Source organism: Acipenser ruthenus, chromosome 17, assembly GCF_902713425.1.
Source record: "Acipenser ruthenus chromosome 17, fAciRut3.2 maternal haplotype, whole genome shotgun sequence".
NCBI lineage: Eukaryota > Metazoa > Chordata > Actinopteri > Acipenseriformes > Acipenseridae > Acipenser > Acipenser ruthenus.
The window spans coordinates 27,626,321-27,642,789 of record NC_081205.1 but is presented as its reverse complement, the minus strand read 5'-3'; the positions used below and the strand labels follow the sequence as shown (position 1 = coordinate 27,642,789).

Below are 16,469 nucleotides of genomic sequence, written 5' to 3'. Positions count from 1 at the left end.
TGTCAGAAACTCTGGAGGAATTGAAGTCTCTATTAAAGACCTACTGTTTTTTCCAAGCTTATGGAAATGAGACATTTTATATTTTAAATGTTTAGTATTTTTAATTGTTGTAATGTTTGATTTCATAGTTTATTTTTTTGCTTGTTTTGTAAAGTGCTTTGGGATGACTTGCCATGAAAGGCGCTATATAAAAATAAATTAATTAATTTATTTATTGATTGATTGATTGATTGACTGTGTCAGTTAATAAAATAAATGGAGCTACTGATACTGTGGTTGTAAGACCAAAACATGTATGCAGTTATAGTAGCTGTTTGTTTACTAAAACCTTCTTCAGTACAGGTTCTGAAGTAGCAATCATAACCACTTATTGTATTTTATGGCAGCTAAGTCTGTATAAAAGGTGGGCCAGATCCAGGATTGCAGTATAATCAAATCACAGCATAGACGCAGAATAGAGATGATTTAAATATAATTTGTTGCTGATTTGTGGGCCAGCATTAAGTGGGGTGTTGTGTCTTCTGCAGTATTGAGTACTGGTTCAAGTGCATGGACCTCGATGGGGACGGAGTGCTGTCCATGTATGAGCTGGAGTACTTCTATGAGGAGCAATGCGAGAGAATGGAGGGGATGGGCATCGAACCGCTGCCATTCCACGACCTGCTCTGCCAGATGCTGGATCTAGTGAAATGTACAGACCAAGGTAAGACAGTATAATGTTCATCTTGGTTTGTTAGAACCATTTATTAACCCGTGGTTTTACCAGGGGTGGGGTTTACAATGTAAAGCAACAATGACTCCGAATGACCTGTCCTTGGATTGTTCTGGCAGGTAAAATAACTCTTCGGGATCTGAAGCACTGCAGAATGGCACATATATTCTACGACACCTTCTTTAACTTGGAGAAGTACCTGGACCATGAACAGAGAGATCCATTTGCTGTGCAAAAGGTAAAGGAAGACGCTTTGGTTGATGGTATCGACCAGAAATGAATGGAGACACTAGTCCTAGTTAACTCTGATCTTTGATGTAGATACAGACGCTGCGCCTCAGGTAGGCTAACTCTCGTGTGAGAAAGTGCCCCAGAAGATTAGTCCAAGAAAGTAGTCCACGATTAGCATAAACTGAGGTCTGATTTAATAAAAGACGCTATCCTGCTACCAGTACAGGGTTATTTAATTAATTTATATAATTACGAGATCAATCTTTCCTCATGACTATTAGGATGAATGACTAAGTTGCTTTCCTCTAAATCTGGCCTTTGAGGACCAGGCTTGTTGTGTCAACACATTTTATCAGTAAAAATGCTGATAAACAAAAAAAAGCTTGTTTTTGAAGTCCACTGAACTCTCCAGCAAAGAAAGAAGGGTTTCTGGTTTCTATAGCAACCTTTCATCTGCCTTGCAGAGATACTAAATGACGGCTCCCTAGTTTTAATAAAGGATGGGGCTCCAGCAGATAGTATGTGCTGCGTTACCCGAGGGGTGTCGGAACCCCACTAGGTTCTGGTCACTTATTTCTTATCAATGTCTCTCTGTTTCAGGATGTAGAGAACGATGGTCCCGAGCCCTCAGACTGGGATAAATACGCAGCTGAAGAATACGAGATCCTGGTGGCTGAAGAGACGGCTAATGAGCAGTTACAGGAAGGGTAAGCAATGCATCCCTCTTAACAGCAGTTTCACTACTCCTTCTTGCTGGTTTTATTTCATTCCTATTGTGCAGAAGCTGTTTCTACTTTTGGCTTTTTAGCATATTAGTAACAGACTAAAATATATTGCGTGTACAAAATTATTGAGGCCTGCCTTTTCTAGGTAGTCCCAGTCCTTTACCTTGAAGTGATGTAGCAATCATTTTTCAAGCCTAAAATACCAACTGCATATAAGCCAGCCTACAAATAACTGTTTCCTTCATAAACTTTTTGACTGTCCAAGGCAGGAAAGTCCCAGGTAGATTCTCTGTCTCATTAGCATCTCAGACCACGCTTTTATACTTTTTCACAATTAGGCAGCAGTAAAAATCAAGAACATCAAAGACTTCCCTTGCTTTAATTTGAATGGTGAAGTAGCACACTCCCAGCCCTCAGCTTGTCCACAATACCTCTTTGATATTATAATGAGATGGAGCAGATTTGTATTTGCATGTTTTAAGAAGGATGATTAACATAATAACACTGCCTTTGTTTTTTCCAGTACATTTGAAGATGATGAATCTGACGAACTCACGGTCGCATCAGAAATCGGAAACAAGGTGGACAAACTGGTCATTTCAGACCTTTCAGCATAAAACCAAAAACAGATCACACTGCCAAGCAATCAGACGAGACTGCCGGTGAAAAGACTGATCACTGAGCAGTCACACACAATAAGGGAATAGACCTTTCTTCTACTTTTTTTTAGCTTGTTCTTTTTCCTTTGGAAGGGAATTATGCTTATTTTTTATTATTTTTTTCTTTTTTTTTACAGTTCAAACAACATTATGTGTGTGTGTGAGTGTGTGTGCAATAGAGCTGCCTGTAAATCTAAAAGCCTTTTTTGTACAATGTCTTAATAAGTAAGTCTAGTCGGAATATTTGTTCTGTGTTAGTCTGGAGAACAAGGAGCATTTGGGATTTAAACTCTGTGATTATACTGTCTGTATACAGTACACTCTGTACCACCTAGTGGTCATTACTAGTAGCAACTTGTGCACAACCTCCTGCAGCATCATTGGTAACAGTTTGGACACACCTGGATGTCAACAAGATGTTGGAAGGTCTCCTGCTTTATCAAGGCACCATCTTCCAGCAGTTGGGTTGGGGTTGCCTTTCTTCGATGTTAAATCTAAATATACAGCTATGGCCAAAAGTTTAGTATCACCTAGAATTTTAATATTGAGACCTAATTAATACTAATTAGTATTTATATTGTAAATATTTTATTTAACATCATGTAATCAAATAAACTACAAAATTATATTGCAGAAGTGTACTGGAAGCCATAATAGTAGTATAGTATTTCATGTTAGATTTGGAAATGTCACAAACTAGAAAGTGGTATTTAATTAAATATGTTAACGTAACATTATTCAGCAGGTTTCATAGTTAATTATAAAGAGTGATGCAAAACTTTTGGCCATAGTTATACGTATCTGGTTACAATACATTCATTATCATATTAAGCATATTTATTTTTAAAATGTGCATACTACCCATTACTTCTTATAACAATGCACAGATTGCAAATGTATGTCAATTGCACCAGCTATGTAGTTTACAGAAATCCACAATATGTCAACATAAGCTAAAGTACTGATTCAGGGGAAGAGCAACTACTGTTAGTCTACTTGAACCCTTCCTTCTGCCTCGTTCTTGATTATTTTATTTAATCCTGTAACTCGCTAGCCAGCCCCTAGAGCACAGGAGACTTTGCTCTGCAGCAGAAGAGAGATTCTTGTTTTCATCCCATTTTTATTTTACTACACCTTATTTCTGTAAAAATGTTGTTTCATCTGCTTCCAAAGATGTATTATGATTTGGAAGAGATTTGGTTTAATCAAGTCTGACCCAGAATGTAAATATACAGGATTTGTATTTGATGTCAGGCCATCCTCAATTACTTTAACAGTTGGAGTGAAACTGACTTTCTCCAATATTGTAAAAAAAAAAAAAAGTTGAAAAGCTTGTGCTTAGATGCAAGATCATCTCTGCTTCTATCTGCTATCGAATACTGCAGGTTTACATGTGTAAATATACTGTATAGATACATATACTGTAGATAGATAAATAAGTATATGCTGATCTGGATAACAAAGAGTTTACAAGGAAGACATCAATCCTAAAGTAGTTCACAGGACAGTTCAACGAGTCTTTAAACCTGCACCCATTACAATTCATGTGCCCAAAGCCAGGCTCCTAGTGGGGTCAGCATGTTCTAGACAGCATCGCCTTCATGTTTATGAAGTGTCTGGCTCAGTAATATTGCCTGAAGTTTTATGCAAGCCCAATATGGAAGGTAAGAGCAATGAGAAATAGACAAGCAATAGAATCAATTCTGAGAGGGCTAGTTTTAAACTTTTTGTCTTAGATTTAACTAAATTGCGCTAAATTAGATGATATATATATATATATATATATATATATATATATATATATATATATATATATATATATATATATATATATAAAAACATGTTTTATATACTTATATTAAGTGGGTAAAAGACAACATGTAAAGAGATAATATTGAATCTTTAAATATGTAGGTACTTTTAAACTTTAGTCTACATCCATATCTTCAGTGTGGCTTTTTAATGCATATTTGTACAGTCTCCATTCATATGTGAATATGGCCCAGCATCTGTATATGTACATTTGTATAATTGACAAATAGTGTCATTTTTGTCAGTTGTATATTTTGACATCCCAAACTGTAAGCGTTTCAATATTAACATCATGCATCCCTTATACAAAAGATGTGAGGGTCTGCCATCAAGATACAGCAAAAAGGACATTGGCACAGTAATCATGGTATACTGTATGTTTCTCAGTTTCCATATTCATGCCTTTGCTTATTGTGTACATGGGCTTTCAGGATTTACTCAGCCCTTTGACATGCCATGATTTCAAAACCCTGTTGCAGAAGGGCTGCGGTGATATTCCAAAACATCCTTAAATATGTTTTAAATGTTATTAGTATTTTTATTATTTAATTATTTTTTGTCTCATAAAATACTATATTCAGAATCCACATCAGAAATCTTGGAAGCTCATATCTATTTCAATGTCATGCCTGCACTGTGTTCAGTCCATACCATTCTCCTGGCTTTGTCAAAAGGGAAGGGAGTCAGCATCCATGAATGTTACTGTATAATAATTTGTTTGTAAGTAGTGTAAAAAATAAATGATATTGCCAAAGGTGCAATCTATATTGTAATATGTGCCACATGTAGTTGCCAGTAGCCCTCCCAATAGTAGAACTGCGTTTGGGAGAATTTTCTATAGCCTATATAAACCACTTTGTATATTCCCCCCCTCCCGAGTGATCGATTATGCCACGGAGTGGCATTGTTGTTGAAATGTAATGTTACTTTTACTGCCATTGTAAAATCCATCCAGCTTAAAGGTAGAATGTAGGTGAACGTTCTGTTTGAACTCACTGTATGAGGACAATCAACTGGATGTTTAAATGGGTTTTAATGTAGCACTTTGTGTTAGTTTCAGTAGCCTTCTAAGCAATAAACCTGCTGTACTGGTAACACACTCACTTGGATGATGTGATCAAACACGTACCAAATGCCTGAATCAAGACTTGAGAAGAACGCTATAAAACAACCATGTGTACCACAGTAACTTTTTTTTTTTAAATGGGGTATATAGCTGTTTAAGCTATTGTAAAAACTGCTTAAACATTGAATATTTAAATGTTATACCGTTTTTTTTCTTGAGTTTTAAACTGTTTTGGATGTGTATCATTTGTTTTCTGGCATATGTTTTGTTTGCAGAAGCTATAGTGAGACAGTCAGGTGGTATGCCATCTTGAGGTTTTTAGTGTTTGTGTTAGCATGGCTTTATCTTTGCTGTATTTCTTTGGAATTTGGAAATTTAATTAATAAAATAAATTAGGTTGTAAACTCCTATTTGATTCCAGTAGTAATGTACCTCATTGCGTTTAATTAAATCAATCAACATGTTGTAATAATAGACCCGATGTATCGGACCAGTGCTAGTCTGCCACATTTTCCAACTTTCGCTGTGGAAGTGTAGTAAAAAGCCTGCATCTCTTCCACAGCACAGAGCCTAATGAGAATTTTATTAATGCAATCAACTGCAGACTTCAAAAGAAAAAACATGGGAGTGAAAACATACTAACACATGAAAAATATAACGGCCTGATGGCATTGCATTTCATTTCTGTAGTTCTGGCTTCAAAGCACATAAACTCAAAATAAATAAATCTGGTTGTCTTCTCTTCTTTCTGACAAAAAAAACACTTGCAATTAGTCCAAGGCAACGTTGCAGGCAGTGTCAAAAACAAAGGCAAATGATTTCGATGGGCAGGGATACTAAACTGCAGTCTCTTCTCTCCCTAAAAAGTTGTGCCTCCAGATTAAATTTAAGAAGTAAATCATTTCTTTTCAGAAAAATCCTGAATGAGTTTTATAAATGGATGTAAGCATTCAAGTCAGACTAAAACCAGCCTTCTCATGTAACATTCATAAACTCTGTCAACACAAAATAACTAGCTGTGTTTTACAATGTATTCTGGCTTTTCTGTTTTCCTTTCCCTATGAAAGATTCAATTAAAAATCTATTTTGTTAAGTGTTTATTTAACAGTCCATATATTTTTTGTAATAAATCAATTTCTGCCACTATTTGCACCAATTAGCATAATCCATATCAAACTGTGCTTAATCATCTCTCTACCAAATGAGTATTTATTAAAGATTTTAACTGGCTAATTATGTTTACAATTGCAACCTGTTAAAATAATGAATCTCTGCTATCAATCTTTTTGGCACAGCCTGCAGCTTACCCAATGTCTGTCACTTTTTCAGCCCTTGTGGTAATTGCTTTTCATGTGTAAGCCTCAATGCCTGTAAATATGTGTATGAGATGCACTAGGAGAGAATATAATAGTATTCATGAATTGTTCAAATAAACTACTCCATCAATACTCTGTTTTGTCTATTTTAAAAGTTTGATCGAACTTTAAGATATAAAATATCTTATTTACAAATACATAGATAAATCAAACCACAAACAAACCTGATGTTTGGCTAAATGAAGGCCTCCACACCATTGTGGGTGCATCAAAAGTTTTTTTTTTTTTTTTTTTTTTTTAAATAAATCCCTTATTTAGAGTCCAACATAAAATATGGGTGGTATTGGTATTACATACTTGACTAAGGGTTGTTTATACTTTATTGTAAATTTGTATTGACCTAAATGCATATTAAGTTGAAGCATGTTAATCACGTCTGAACAAAGAATGCATTTGTGGGCAAATGCTCTTAGCAAGTGCTTGGTAAGTTTAGTGTCTTCTAATGCAAAGAGCACTTAATTTTCCACATATTCTGAATACCAAAAAAAAAAAAACTTTATATAAAATACATTTTAAAAAAGTGTGGTTTGCAAAATGAAATGTGTAACCCGACTGGCTTAATTGCACTGTATTAATGAAAAAACCAGAAGATTAGTTTTAAAATGATCATTGCCTGCTATTTCACCACTGCCTTGTTCATTGCAGCTCTTTCTATAATGTCCTCTGTTCCTAAACATAGCTACGACATAGGAGTAAAAAACTAACATATTTATTGATCATTTCAATACAGGTTTAAAAACGTGGCAGTGAATATACCAATAATAACAGGGAAAGTTGTTTTCAGCAACAACAAAATTGTAACCAGGGCTCTAATCTAAAACCAAAACCTTGATTAAATGAAAAAGTACATTTTATATTTTCACTGGCCACCTTTACATTACTTGCTCTAACACAGTGTAATACTATACCTGGTTAGTTTAGAGCCCTAACAATATCGCTATTAACCATTTTCGTAAAACTTTGTAACTTTGAAGAAATGCTAACTTTCCATTGTGGTTACACCAGTTTTCTAATACCACAGTGGAGCAGTAAACAGAGACTCAGGAGAGAGTAATGTTCAATCACCAATTCATTCATAGTGATTGATTTGATTTTTCTTTTTTGGTCAACATACAGAATCACATTACAAATGCAAAACAAACCTTAGAAGAAAAAAAAAAAAATAATCGAGGTATTGAAAAAATATATAGTCAGGTGCAAATAAAGACAAGAAAACTACATGGCATTCCACCATTTACTCTCATTATCAAAAATATTTTTTCAATTCTTCTTGCAAATCAAAACAACAACAACAACATAAAAAGTACAGACTGGACATGAATCACATTTTGTTTTCTCCTATGGCTTCAAAAACACTACCTGACCACATTCACAGGAAATGACATCAGGTAAAACTATAAAACAGAGGGTGCCATTGGATCTGTCAGAGAATACCTGCACATTCTTTTATCTGTACACTAGGTGAATAACTGTCACTGTGCATGCTGTGTGCGAAATCAAAAAGGTATTGAAAAATGTTAAGCTGCAGTTCACATAAAATAAATGAAATCCTTCATGGAAGGATACATTACATGGGGAATGGAAAATTCAGGGATACAGTTGCCACTAAAAGTGGCACATTTTAAATTAACAAAAAAATGTGCAATTTGTCTTGATAATAAAAAGACCACCTATGCTTTTTTTTATATTTGATTTTGTACAGCAATTCAAAAGTTGCCTGCAGACTATCTCAGTGCCTTCAATTCGTGGGTATGTCGAGAGTGGAACAGTTTACTAACATTTCATTAAATCTGCATGCAGAAATTAATTGGTGTGTTTTGGACAGGGACAATTGTTAACCACTCCCACCCAAACCCAACTGTAACCCTTTCCTGGAAAAGTTATCTTGGAACCTTTGCATGTTAATCAATATTCTCCATGCAATGCAACACAAACCCCAAAACACAGATGTAATAGAAGGTGGTCTTTTTGTTAATGCTGTATGCGATTAAGCATAAAGATGAGATGTGTTTTGAGGGTAATATTTAAGATATTGAACAAATATTGCTATGATCTACCAAGCAGGTAATGTGGCTATTTGGCCTTTTAATCAAATTAAGTGCTTAAAAACAGGGTCCTTGCTGGCACGAAGTGCAGATTAGACAGACACACTTATCTACATAAGGGTTAAGGACTACATCTGTGTCTGAACAATATAGCACTGAAGACACTGCTCATTTCCCAATTCATAACTCAACCAAAAAGGGAAGTGACTGGATGTTGCCTTAAGGGGATTACCAGGCTACGTGTTCTACCACATTACAGTGAATAGATTTTATTTCAGTTAGGAAGGGGAGAAAAATAATCAGCATTGACAGTTTTTTTTCCCCCATTTTATGGAGATGTGAATATTACTTTTTTTTTTTTTTTAAGGCAACAAAAAAGCCACACTTGTTTGAGATAGCAGAAACTAGTACAAACAAACAGGACATGAACATAATTTAGACAGAAACTGTACATACTGCATTTCACCACCTTGCATCTGTTGAAATGGTATCCCGTTGTTGTCAAATAGACTGTTCTGAGTAAGATGGTATACTGCAAATACTAAAGAAAAAACTATCAATTTATTTTGTTATGGAATTACTGGTATGTTGTATATAAAAAGGTTACGAATACAACCTATCGCCACTGACATTGCAGGTACCATTTATTTTACATTTGTTTTTACCTGAACCTTTTTTGATTATGCACAGAGCATGACCAGCAACAATGAGGTCAAGTTTCTCTTGCCAAAGATCATGAAGTATAAGTCACTTGTAGTAGCATTAAACTTACAGTAAGACTACTCTCCTAATTCCAAACTGCAGCGTATGGAAAAACAGAACACATCATACAAGGGATTTATAGGCAGGAACTTTGGCAATTTTTAAAACTAAACTGGAACAGAACCATAGCTGCCTTAATATTGTAGTGACTCGTCTTCCACTCCTCCCTTCCCATAAAAACTGGTGAATGAAGGAGAATATCAACAGAGCTCAGCAGTCAAACCTCATATCTAGAGTCTCATCAAAGTTTTTGTCCTCGTGAGGGCTGGCAGCTAGGAACGTGGCAACAGGAGAACCTGCTGTGACATTGATGACGTTTGCGCTTGTGCTTGCATTCCGTACGGCAATGCTTGTAACGTTGATGCCCAACGTGAGCCTGGTCTGCTCCAAAGCCTTTTCTGGCACAGCAAAGGCCTCCAGCTTTTTCTCGCCATTGGCCATGTATGAGTTCTGGCAGCCCCGGCAGATGCAGTCCAAGCAGGCTTTGCGGTTAGAGTAACATGGGCACCGTTGGCCACGACACGTAAGAACACTTGGATTTTGGGTGGCCCGGCCACATTTACAGCCTTTCTTTTCCTGTGGCTTTTTGTACACAACTTTGGTGGGGCTGCCCGGCATCAAGTTATTGCCGAGAAGACGTTCTTTCGTTTTGTCCTTGGTCTTAGAGACCCCTTGTTTGGCCTTTGAGTAGGCTTTCTTGGCCCCGTGGTCAGGATTCTTCTTGATGCTTTTGTTGGACACCAGCAGTGTTTTACTCACCTTGACAGTGCCCCCGTTTGGCACAGTGGCCGGGACCTTGGGCTCCCGCTTAACCGGCGCAGGAGCCGCAGCCGCCAAGGGGGGAGCCTGGATAATGCTGGAGATGGGCAGGGGCTGGATCTTCTCGCTATCGCTCTCTGATCGTGATCGCTTGCGATTCATCCTTGCTGCTTTTGGGGTGGCCGCCGAACAGGAGATCCCAGAGGAGGGCCATGGGTGACAAGAAACAAAGACCTCAGTGTCCAGAGGGAGGGAGGGCAACTTGGGATCAGAGAAAGGTCCATTCAGTGAGCCTGTTGTCTCCAAGCTAGACTGCAAGGCCTCACTGCAGTCCTCAGTAACAGGGTCCGGCTCCAAGCTCCTGAGCACCTCCTCAACGCTCAGCAAAAGAGGGTCGTTGCTGTGTTTCATGTCCTCGCTGAAGCCGCAGATGTCAATACCTTCAGTGCAGACTGTCGGCAGCTCGTCAGGAAAGCCCTCGCTTTTGAGGTTGTTCCCAGTGCTACATACATCAATGGAATTGGCAGCATTTTCTGGTGAAGGGAGGCTGGCTGCCAGCTCATCCATTGAGAGCCCATTACAGTCATGCAATCCATTTATGCGAGACCGGCACATGTCCGTGTCTGCTGCTTGTTCATGGAGCTCTGATGACGTCTCTAACTGCGAGCTGCTGTGGTTCTCAGAGGTCGAAGGTACCGGGGAATGTGATAAACTTTGAGAAACAGCCACTTGAGAATCTCCCTGCTCATCTTCATTTGACAACAGCCCCTCTTTCAACATAGCCAAAATATCTGGGGAGCCTCCAACAGCACTGGCTATTTGCTGGGCTAATGGTGACTCAGCAATATACTCACAGAGCTTCCGGTAGCAGTCCACTAAAATACAAAGTTGCTTGTTGTCTTCAAACTGTTCATAGTCCTTACACCAGCTGCAAGAGGGTTTCATCATCATTTTCTTACCCTTACAGGTTTTGCACACATAGTGCTGACAAGTGGAGTTGGTTGGAGCTATTGGATCTTGTAGCAAGTTCCCTGAAAAAGAAAGAACAATGCAAATCATTAGCTTTTTGATCCTACACCAAAATTAAGAATGCCACTTACATTTAGGGCAGGTTACAGTTATAATCAATCAGTCAATCAATCAATGAATAAATAAATAAAAACAAACTCACATAAACCTTGTTCAAGGACTGAAAAGGGCGATTATTTAGGAAGAGGGGGATAAATTAATTAAGCTCTAGAACTCAAACCAGACGAGAAATGAATCAAATAACACGCAACCACCTGTTCAGAAGAATGCGTGCCTTTTTTGTAGTGCTTGATATTGATGTAGTATTAGGTTTTAATTAAGTCAATTTAATAATGGCAGTAATGTACTGGATAGTAATGAAAGTGATACTATGAATAACTAAGCTTATATCATTAAGGAAATGCTTTATATGTTAGTCAGCCAAAATACCTAACTAAATAATAATATATATTTATTTAAGGCCTGCCAACCATGTTTGGTAAATACAATTATCCAATTGATTCTACAGCACAAGTACAGACGCAGGTAATCTAAAATGGGAATAAGATATGGTTATTAAAGTGTCAAAGTGGGGGGGGGGGGGGGGGGGGCGCATCATTACTTCTGGAACTAATGATACAGCGCTTGACGCAGCACACCAATTACATGTACAAATCGTCATAATTTGAAATAATTTTGTAACGATCATACATAACAATCATGAATCAATTATCCTTCCCTGATTTCATAATAAATAACATTTAAGTTTCCAATTTAACTTTCATACTCTGTCACTTCTATTTTGTAACTTTCATATATAGGATGAATGGTTTACTTAAGAGGGCACACTTACTTATACTATTTCAATGGGTTCTTCCATCATTACTAGCCTGGGAACTCCAGTTCAGTTACATTGTTAGGTATAAGGTACCATAGTGCTATATAGTGATTTACCAGGCTATATAATTTATTTAAGAATATTATTCTAAAGGCATTACTATTACTTGACCTGCATGTATCATCCTTGCACAAGACATCTAGCATGCTATAAAGTCCTGAAATGTTAGTTCATAAAACAGAATGGTTGATATAACAGGAAGCTCCACTGGGGGAGGGGGTTTCTGAAACTGCATCTAACTCTGAATTGGAGGACATCCCTCATCAGAATCAAAACAAAGTTCAATATAGGTGTTTAAATCATTTAGGCAAGATATCAACAAATAAAATAAATATTACTATTGCTTGGTTCAAATAGATTATTTAAAAGTGTTGAAAATAATTCTGTCTAGTCAAGTGATTCAAATGTGTCTCTGCAAGTCGCCTTGGATAAAGGCATCTGCTAAATAAACAAATAATAATAATAATAATAATAATAATAATAATAATAATAATAATAATAATAATAATAGCTTTTTGTATTTACAACATACTACACATCAGCTTACTCTTACAGTTGCTAACGTTTTGCTATATATATATATATTATAGGCTACATAAATTAATCAACCAGCTCTTGCAGCAAGCCAGACCAAATTAGACCCACAACTTGTTTTTGTGGACAGCAGGCAGTACGGCCTAATTATTAGAGAAGAGAACTACAACCTGGTAGATCTTAGTTCAGCCAATATTTCACTGTGTGACCATGGGGGCCACGGCTTAACATCCATATAACATATATGGAAACTGACAACAATGATTTCAAGCAGCAGACAAGCTGACCGACAGCTAAAACAAGAACACTACGCATTTTAACATTTTAAAAACTACCAAACAGCTGAGGGGTTGAAATGCAGATGGACTCCATGTGAATAATGCCATATCACTGGGGTTACAATACAGCACTGTGATCCATGGCAGGATAGTCAAACAAAGAAGTTTGTACATGTCATGCTAGTCCAATAGTTTATATAAAAAAAAATATGGTGCTGCAGAGTCATCAGCACAACTGCTTATACCTGTGAGGAGGCAACAGCTAAGTAAAATGCTTCTTAAGACACAAGCACGGAAAAATGACCGATTAGGCTAGCTTTCTTAGCAAGGACTTAATAGGACACTTAACTGATGACCTCATACATTGGTGCAACTGGAATCTCCTGAGTTTATACAGATTTGTCTCTCCTGTGAGACTTTTTTTTTTTTTTTTTAAACATGTATAACTTTAGCTTCCTTTTAAAATGCAATTTTAGGCAAGTTCATAAAATTCATCTCTGCACCTGTTTAAACATGGGTATTATTGAAAATGTATCATGGGAGAAACGACTGAAATAAAGCCAGTATGTCCAGAAAGTCTTTATATCCTTTTTTTGTTTTGTTTTTTGTAAATTCTCGTAGTTAAATCCTGTCCTCATTGAAATATGGCATGGTAGGAGTTTTTGTTGTCACAATGCCTGTGTATAGTAATCTACAGCTTTAACTACATCAGTCATTTTATCATTATTACTCCCCCCTCATAATCCGACTGTGATCAACCACATGTCCTGGTAGTAATGAAGGCATGTAGACATTTTATCTTTGCTACCTGACAATGAAATATGATTTTTTTTTTTTGTTGCAAATATTAAATTTAATAGTTGCATTATCTACATAACTTTTTTCACTGTCTTTATACACGTTTCATTGTCATCCTTTCATTGATTGAGATATATATATATATATATTATATATCTATATATATCTATATATATCTATATATATATATATATATATATATATATATATATATATACACACACACTATATTACATACACATGCACACAACGCATCAAATCAATCAATTTTTAATTATAGAAACAAACACACCTACAATGGATGGATTTAATAAAACAGTCGACTGTTCAAGAAAACACTGTAGCATTATTACGAATTGAGGGAATAGAATACATCTTAGCAATATGCCTATCAATGATACAGTCCTCATTAAAAAAAAAACAATACCGGGGGTTTCTCTCACTTGTTTTCTTACACATTACCCAATTGTGTAATAGCACGTGTCAAGTATTGTAGAGGGCATTGTAAACAGTAAATGTTAGTAACGTTTAGAAAGGTTGTGTGGCCACTGCAAAGGCCACATTTGATTACTTACAGCCTTTTGATTAATATAAATTTCACACACACACACAATTATATATATATCAGTAAAAACAGAAGCCCAGTCCTGGCTTGGTAAAAACAGCACTTACATTTCAACCTAGGTTATTTTTATACTTCTGTACTGACGTTGTGTCTAGTCAATAGGAGCTATCATATATCACTACTGAAAGCTTTGTCCGCCCCTTTCTTTTAGAATTTAGCTGGGGCAATCAGTACCGCCCTTTATTTTTTTTTATCAATCACCCCGATACCGCACCAGCTGTAAAACCAAATATATATTTACCATATTACTGCATTGCCACATTTATGCAGTGGTAAAATGTGTAAGACAATAAGCATTTCTTATGTGTTAGGATTCTTGCTCAGTCTTGTTTCAAATATGCGTTGTGCGTATCATTTCATAAATGAGGATAGATTTTATATTATATATATATTATATATATATATATATATATATATATATATATATATATATACACACACACACACACATATATATACTTATAAAATATTATAAGGAACACATTTAAAACGTATTAGTGAAAAGGAAAAGCTCACCACAAACAAGGCATGAAAGAGACTGCCTGAAGAATGGTAAGAGCTTGTAAAGCTCCGTGAAGGACTGTGGGTCCCTCGGATCGCACTGCAGCACCGAACGACAAGCTGACACATAAAGAGCGGTGGCATTCACCGGGTTCATCTCAGCAACTTCAGGCCGGATGTATCCAGTTGTAGGGGAAAAAACAAAACAAAAAAAACACACAACACACAACAGATCCGACCGTTTCCACTAGATTATGTTTTGGGACAGCAATTAAAATGTGGTAGACTGGGCTGGGTACGGCAGTCCAACCCTAGTTTCCAAGCAGAGTGAGCATGCACGTCTTACGTTGAACATGAATACATGTTCTAGTAAAAGTGATGCACAAATCTGGAAAATCGGTTGTACAGTCTCTTGACGGGAGAGTGTGGGTTTATTTATATACTGGCTGGCAATGCACTCACAACAAAGTCTGCATTCAGAAGTTAATAGTAAAAGAACAAGCGCAGCACCTTTCCTGCTTAGCGCTTTCCTCTCTTCCACGGCACGAAATACGCCCAAATAAACATCATCAATTAAAACGATTCTTTCCACCAATCGATTTAACAAACCAATGCGATTTTATCTTGTTTAAAATTCACTATAACAAAAAAAAAAAATCCCCAAATGCTTTATTTACTCCAAGCGATTCACTTATCTTCCATTACAGTATTATTATTATTCAACAACAAAACGTTGGCGGCGCTCTGTTGCAGGTCTCAAAGCTGGCTTCCCATTACTAGTTGTAGTATATGGCTATACCAACATCCCACCCGAGCTCCCACAGATCCGACTCTTTTTCACTTTCTTGATCCTCTTTGATACCAGGGGTTGTTTCTGGGGAAAAAACTTGCGTTTTTCTGCCCCCTGGCCCCGCTCCGGTCCAATGCATTCAGAGAATTAAAAGGGAATTAATAAGCACGCGTTTGTTTATTGTCTGCCGCTGTTTCTCATGGCGGTGTAGTTGCAAAAACAAAACAGGCCGCTTCCCGTTCGCCAGTACGACTTAACTCCGGCAAGCAATTGAGCGAATGATTCAGAGCTCCTCTTCCTGGTGTTTGAAGAAGAAAAACAACAACCCTGGCAGCATGACATTTATTTTATTGTTGTTTCCAACGGCCCTTAGCTGCAGTGGTGGCTTGTCTAGATCCCAGAACAAAAATAGGCCGCTTTTTTCCTTTCTTCGGATTTATCTGTGCTTCGTCCTAGCTAATTTCGTCCGTACAGTCAGCAATACAGCCGTTGTTTATTTACTTCATTTCAGTTAGCTTGTGTTTCCGTCCGCTGGTGTTCCTGGTTTTATAATAATAATTATTTATAATTCAACAGTCGCTCTCGCTGTAGCGATATCTCCCCTCCTTTTTTTTCTCTCCGCATACATGAAGAGAGGAGGGGGCGCTGCGGATCACATCTCGCGAGAATATAGAGCCTTGCTCCCGCGAGAAATTGGTTCCTTGGTTACGTAAGGTTTATTTCAAGTCAATGCAGTGAAGTAGATATCTTTACGTGCTACCGTGTTTAAACGTTTATTTTGTTTGCCCCTTGTATAAGTACGCGCTGTATGAAATAAGAAATGTAATTTAATATAATGAAGATTATCTGTGAAATCCATTTCTATTATTTTTTTATTCTCATGTTTGTGA

At 36.9% G+C, this 16,469-nt stretch overlaps 2 protein-coding genes across 4 annotated transcripts in view; one reads left to right on the top strand and one right to left on the bottom strand.

Annotated features, from left to right (window-relative positions):
* The window catches only part of LOC117422955 (serine/threonine-protein phosphatase 2A regulatory subunit B'' subunit alpha-like), a 74,514-nt gene extending 67,861 nt beyond the window's left edge, over positions 1-6,653 (top strand). For all 3 annotated transcript variants that reach the window (XM_034928770.2, XM_034928769.2, XM_034038212.3), the window contains 4 exons: positions 528-703; positions 832-950; positions 1,544-1,650; positions 2,192-6,653. In XM_034928770.2, the coding sequence (XP_034784661.2) occupies positions 528-703; positions 832-950; positions 1,544-1,650; positions 2,192-2,285 (496 nt within the window). In that variant the 3' untranslated portion in view covers positions 2,286-6,653. The remainder of the gene's footprint in view (positions 1-527; positions 704-831; positions 951-1,543; positions 1,651-2,191) is intronic.
* A 621-nt stretch (positions 6,654-7,274) lies between these two features.
* LOC117423652 (E3 ubiquitin-protein ligase MSL2-like) lies at positions 7,275-16,266 on the bottom strand. The gene is made up of 2 exons (XM_034039725.3): positions 14,805-16,266; positions 7,275-11,178 (listed from the first exon to the last, which is right to left on the bottom strand). The coding sequence occupies exons 1-2, from the start codon at positions 14,944-14,946 to the stop codon at positions 9,599-9,601; spliced, it is 1,722 nt and encodes a 573-aa protein (XP_033895616.1). The 5' UTR covers positions 14,947-16,266; the 3' UTR covers positions 7,275-9,598.
* Positions 16,267-16,469: the final 203 nt, after the last annotated feature.

Excerpts from the sequence above, each read along its gene's own strand:
- LOC117423652 (XM_034039725.3), bottom strand. The coding sequence starts at position 14,946 with ATGAACCCGGTGAATGCCACCGCTCTTTATGTGTCAGCTTGTCGTTCG. Across the intron at positions 11,179-14,804 it reads TCTTTCATGCCTTGTTTGTG|GGAACTTGCTACAAGATCCA; the intron begins GTGAGCTTTTCC and ends TTTCTTTTTCAG.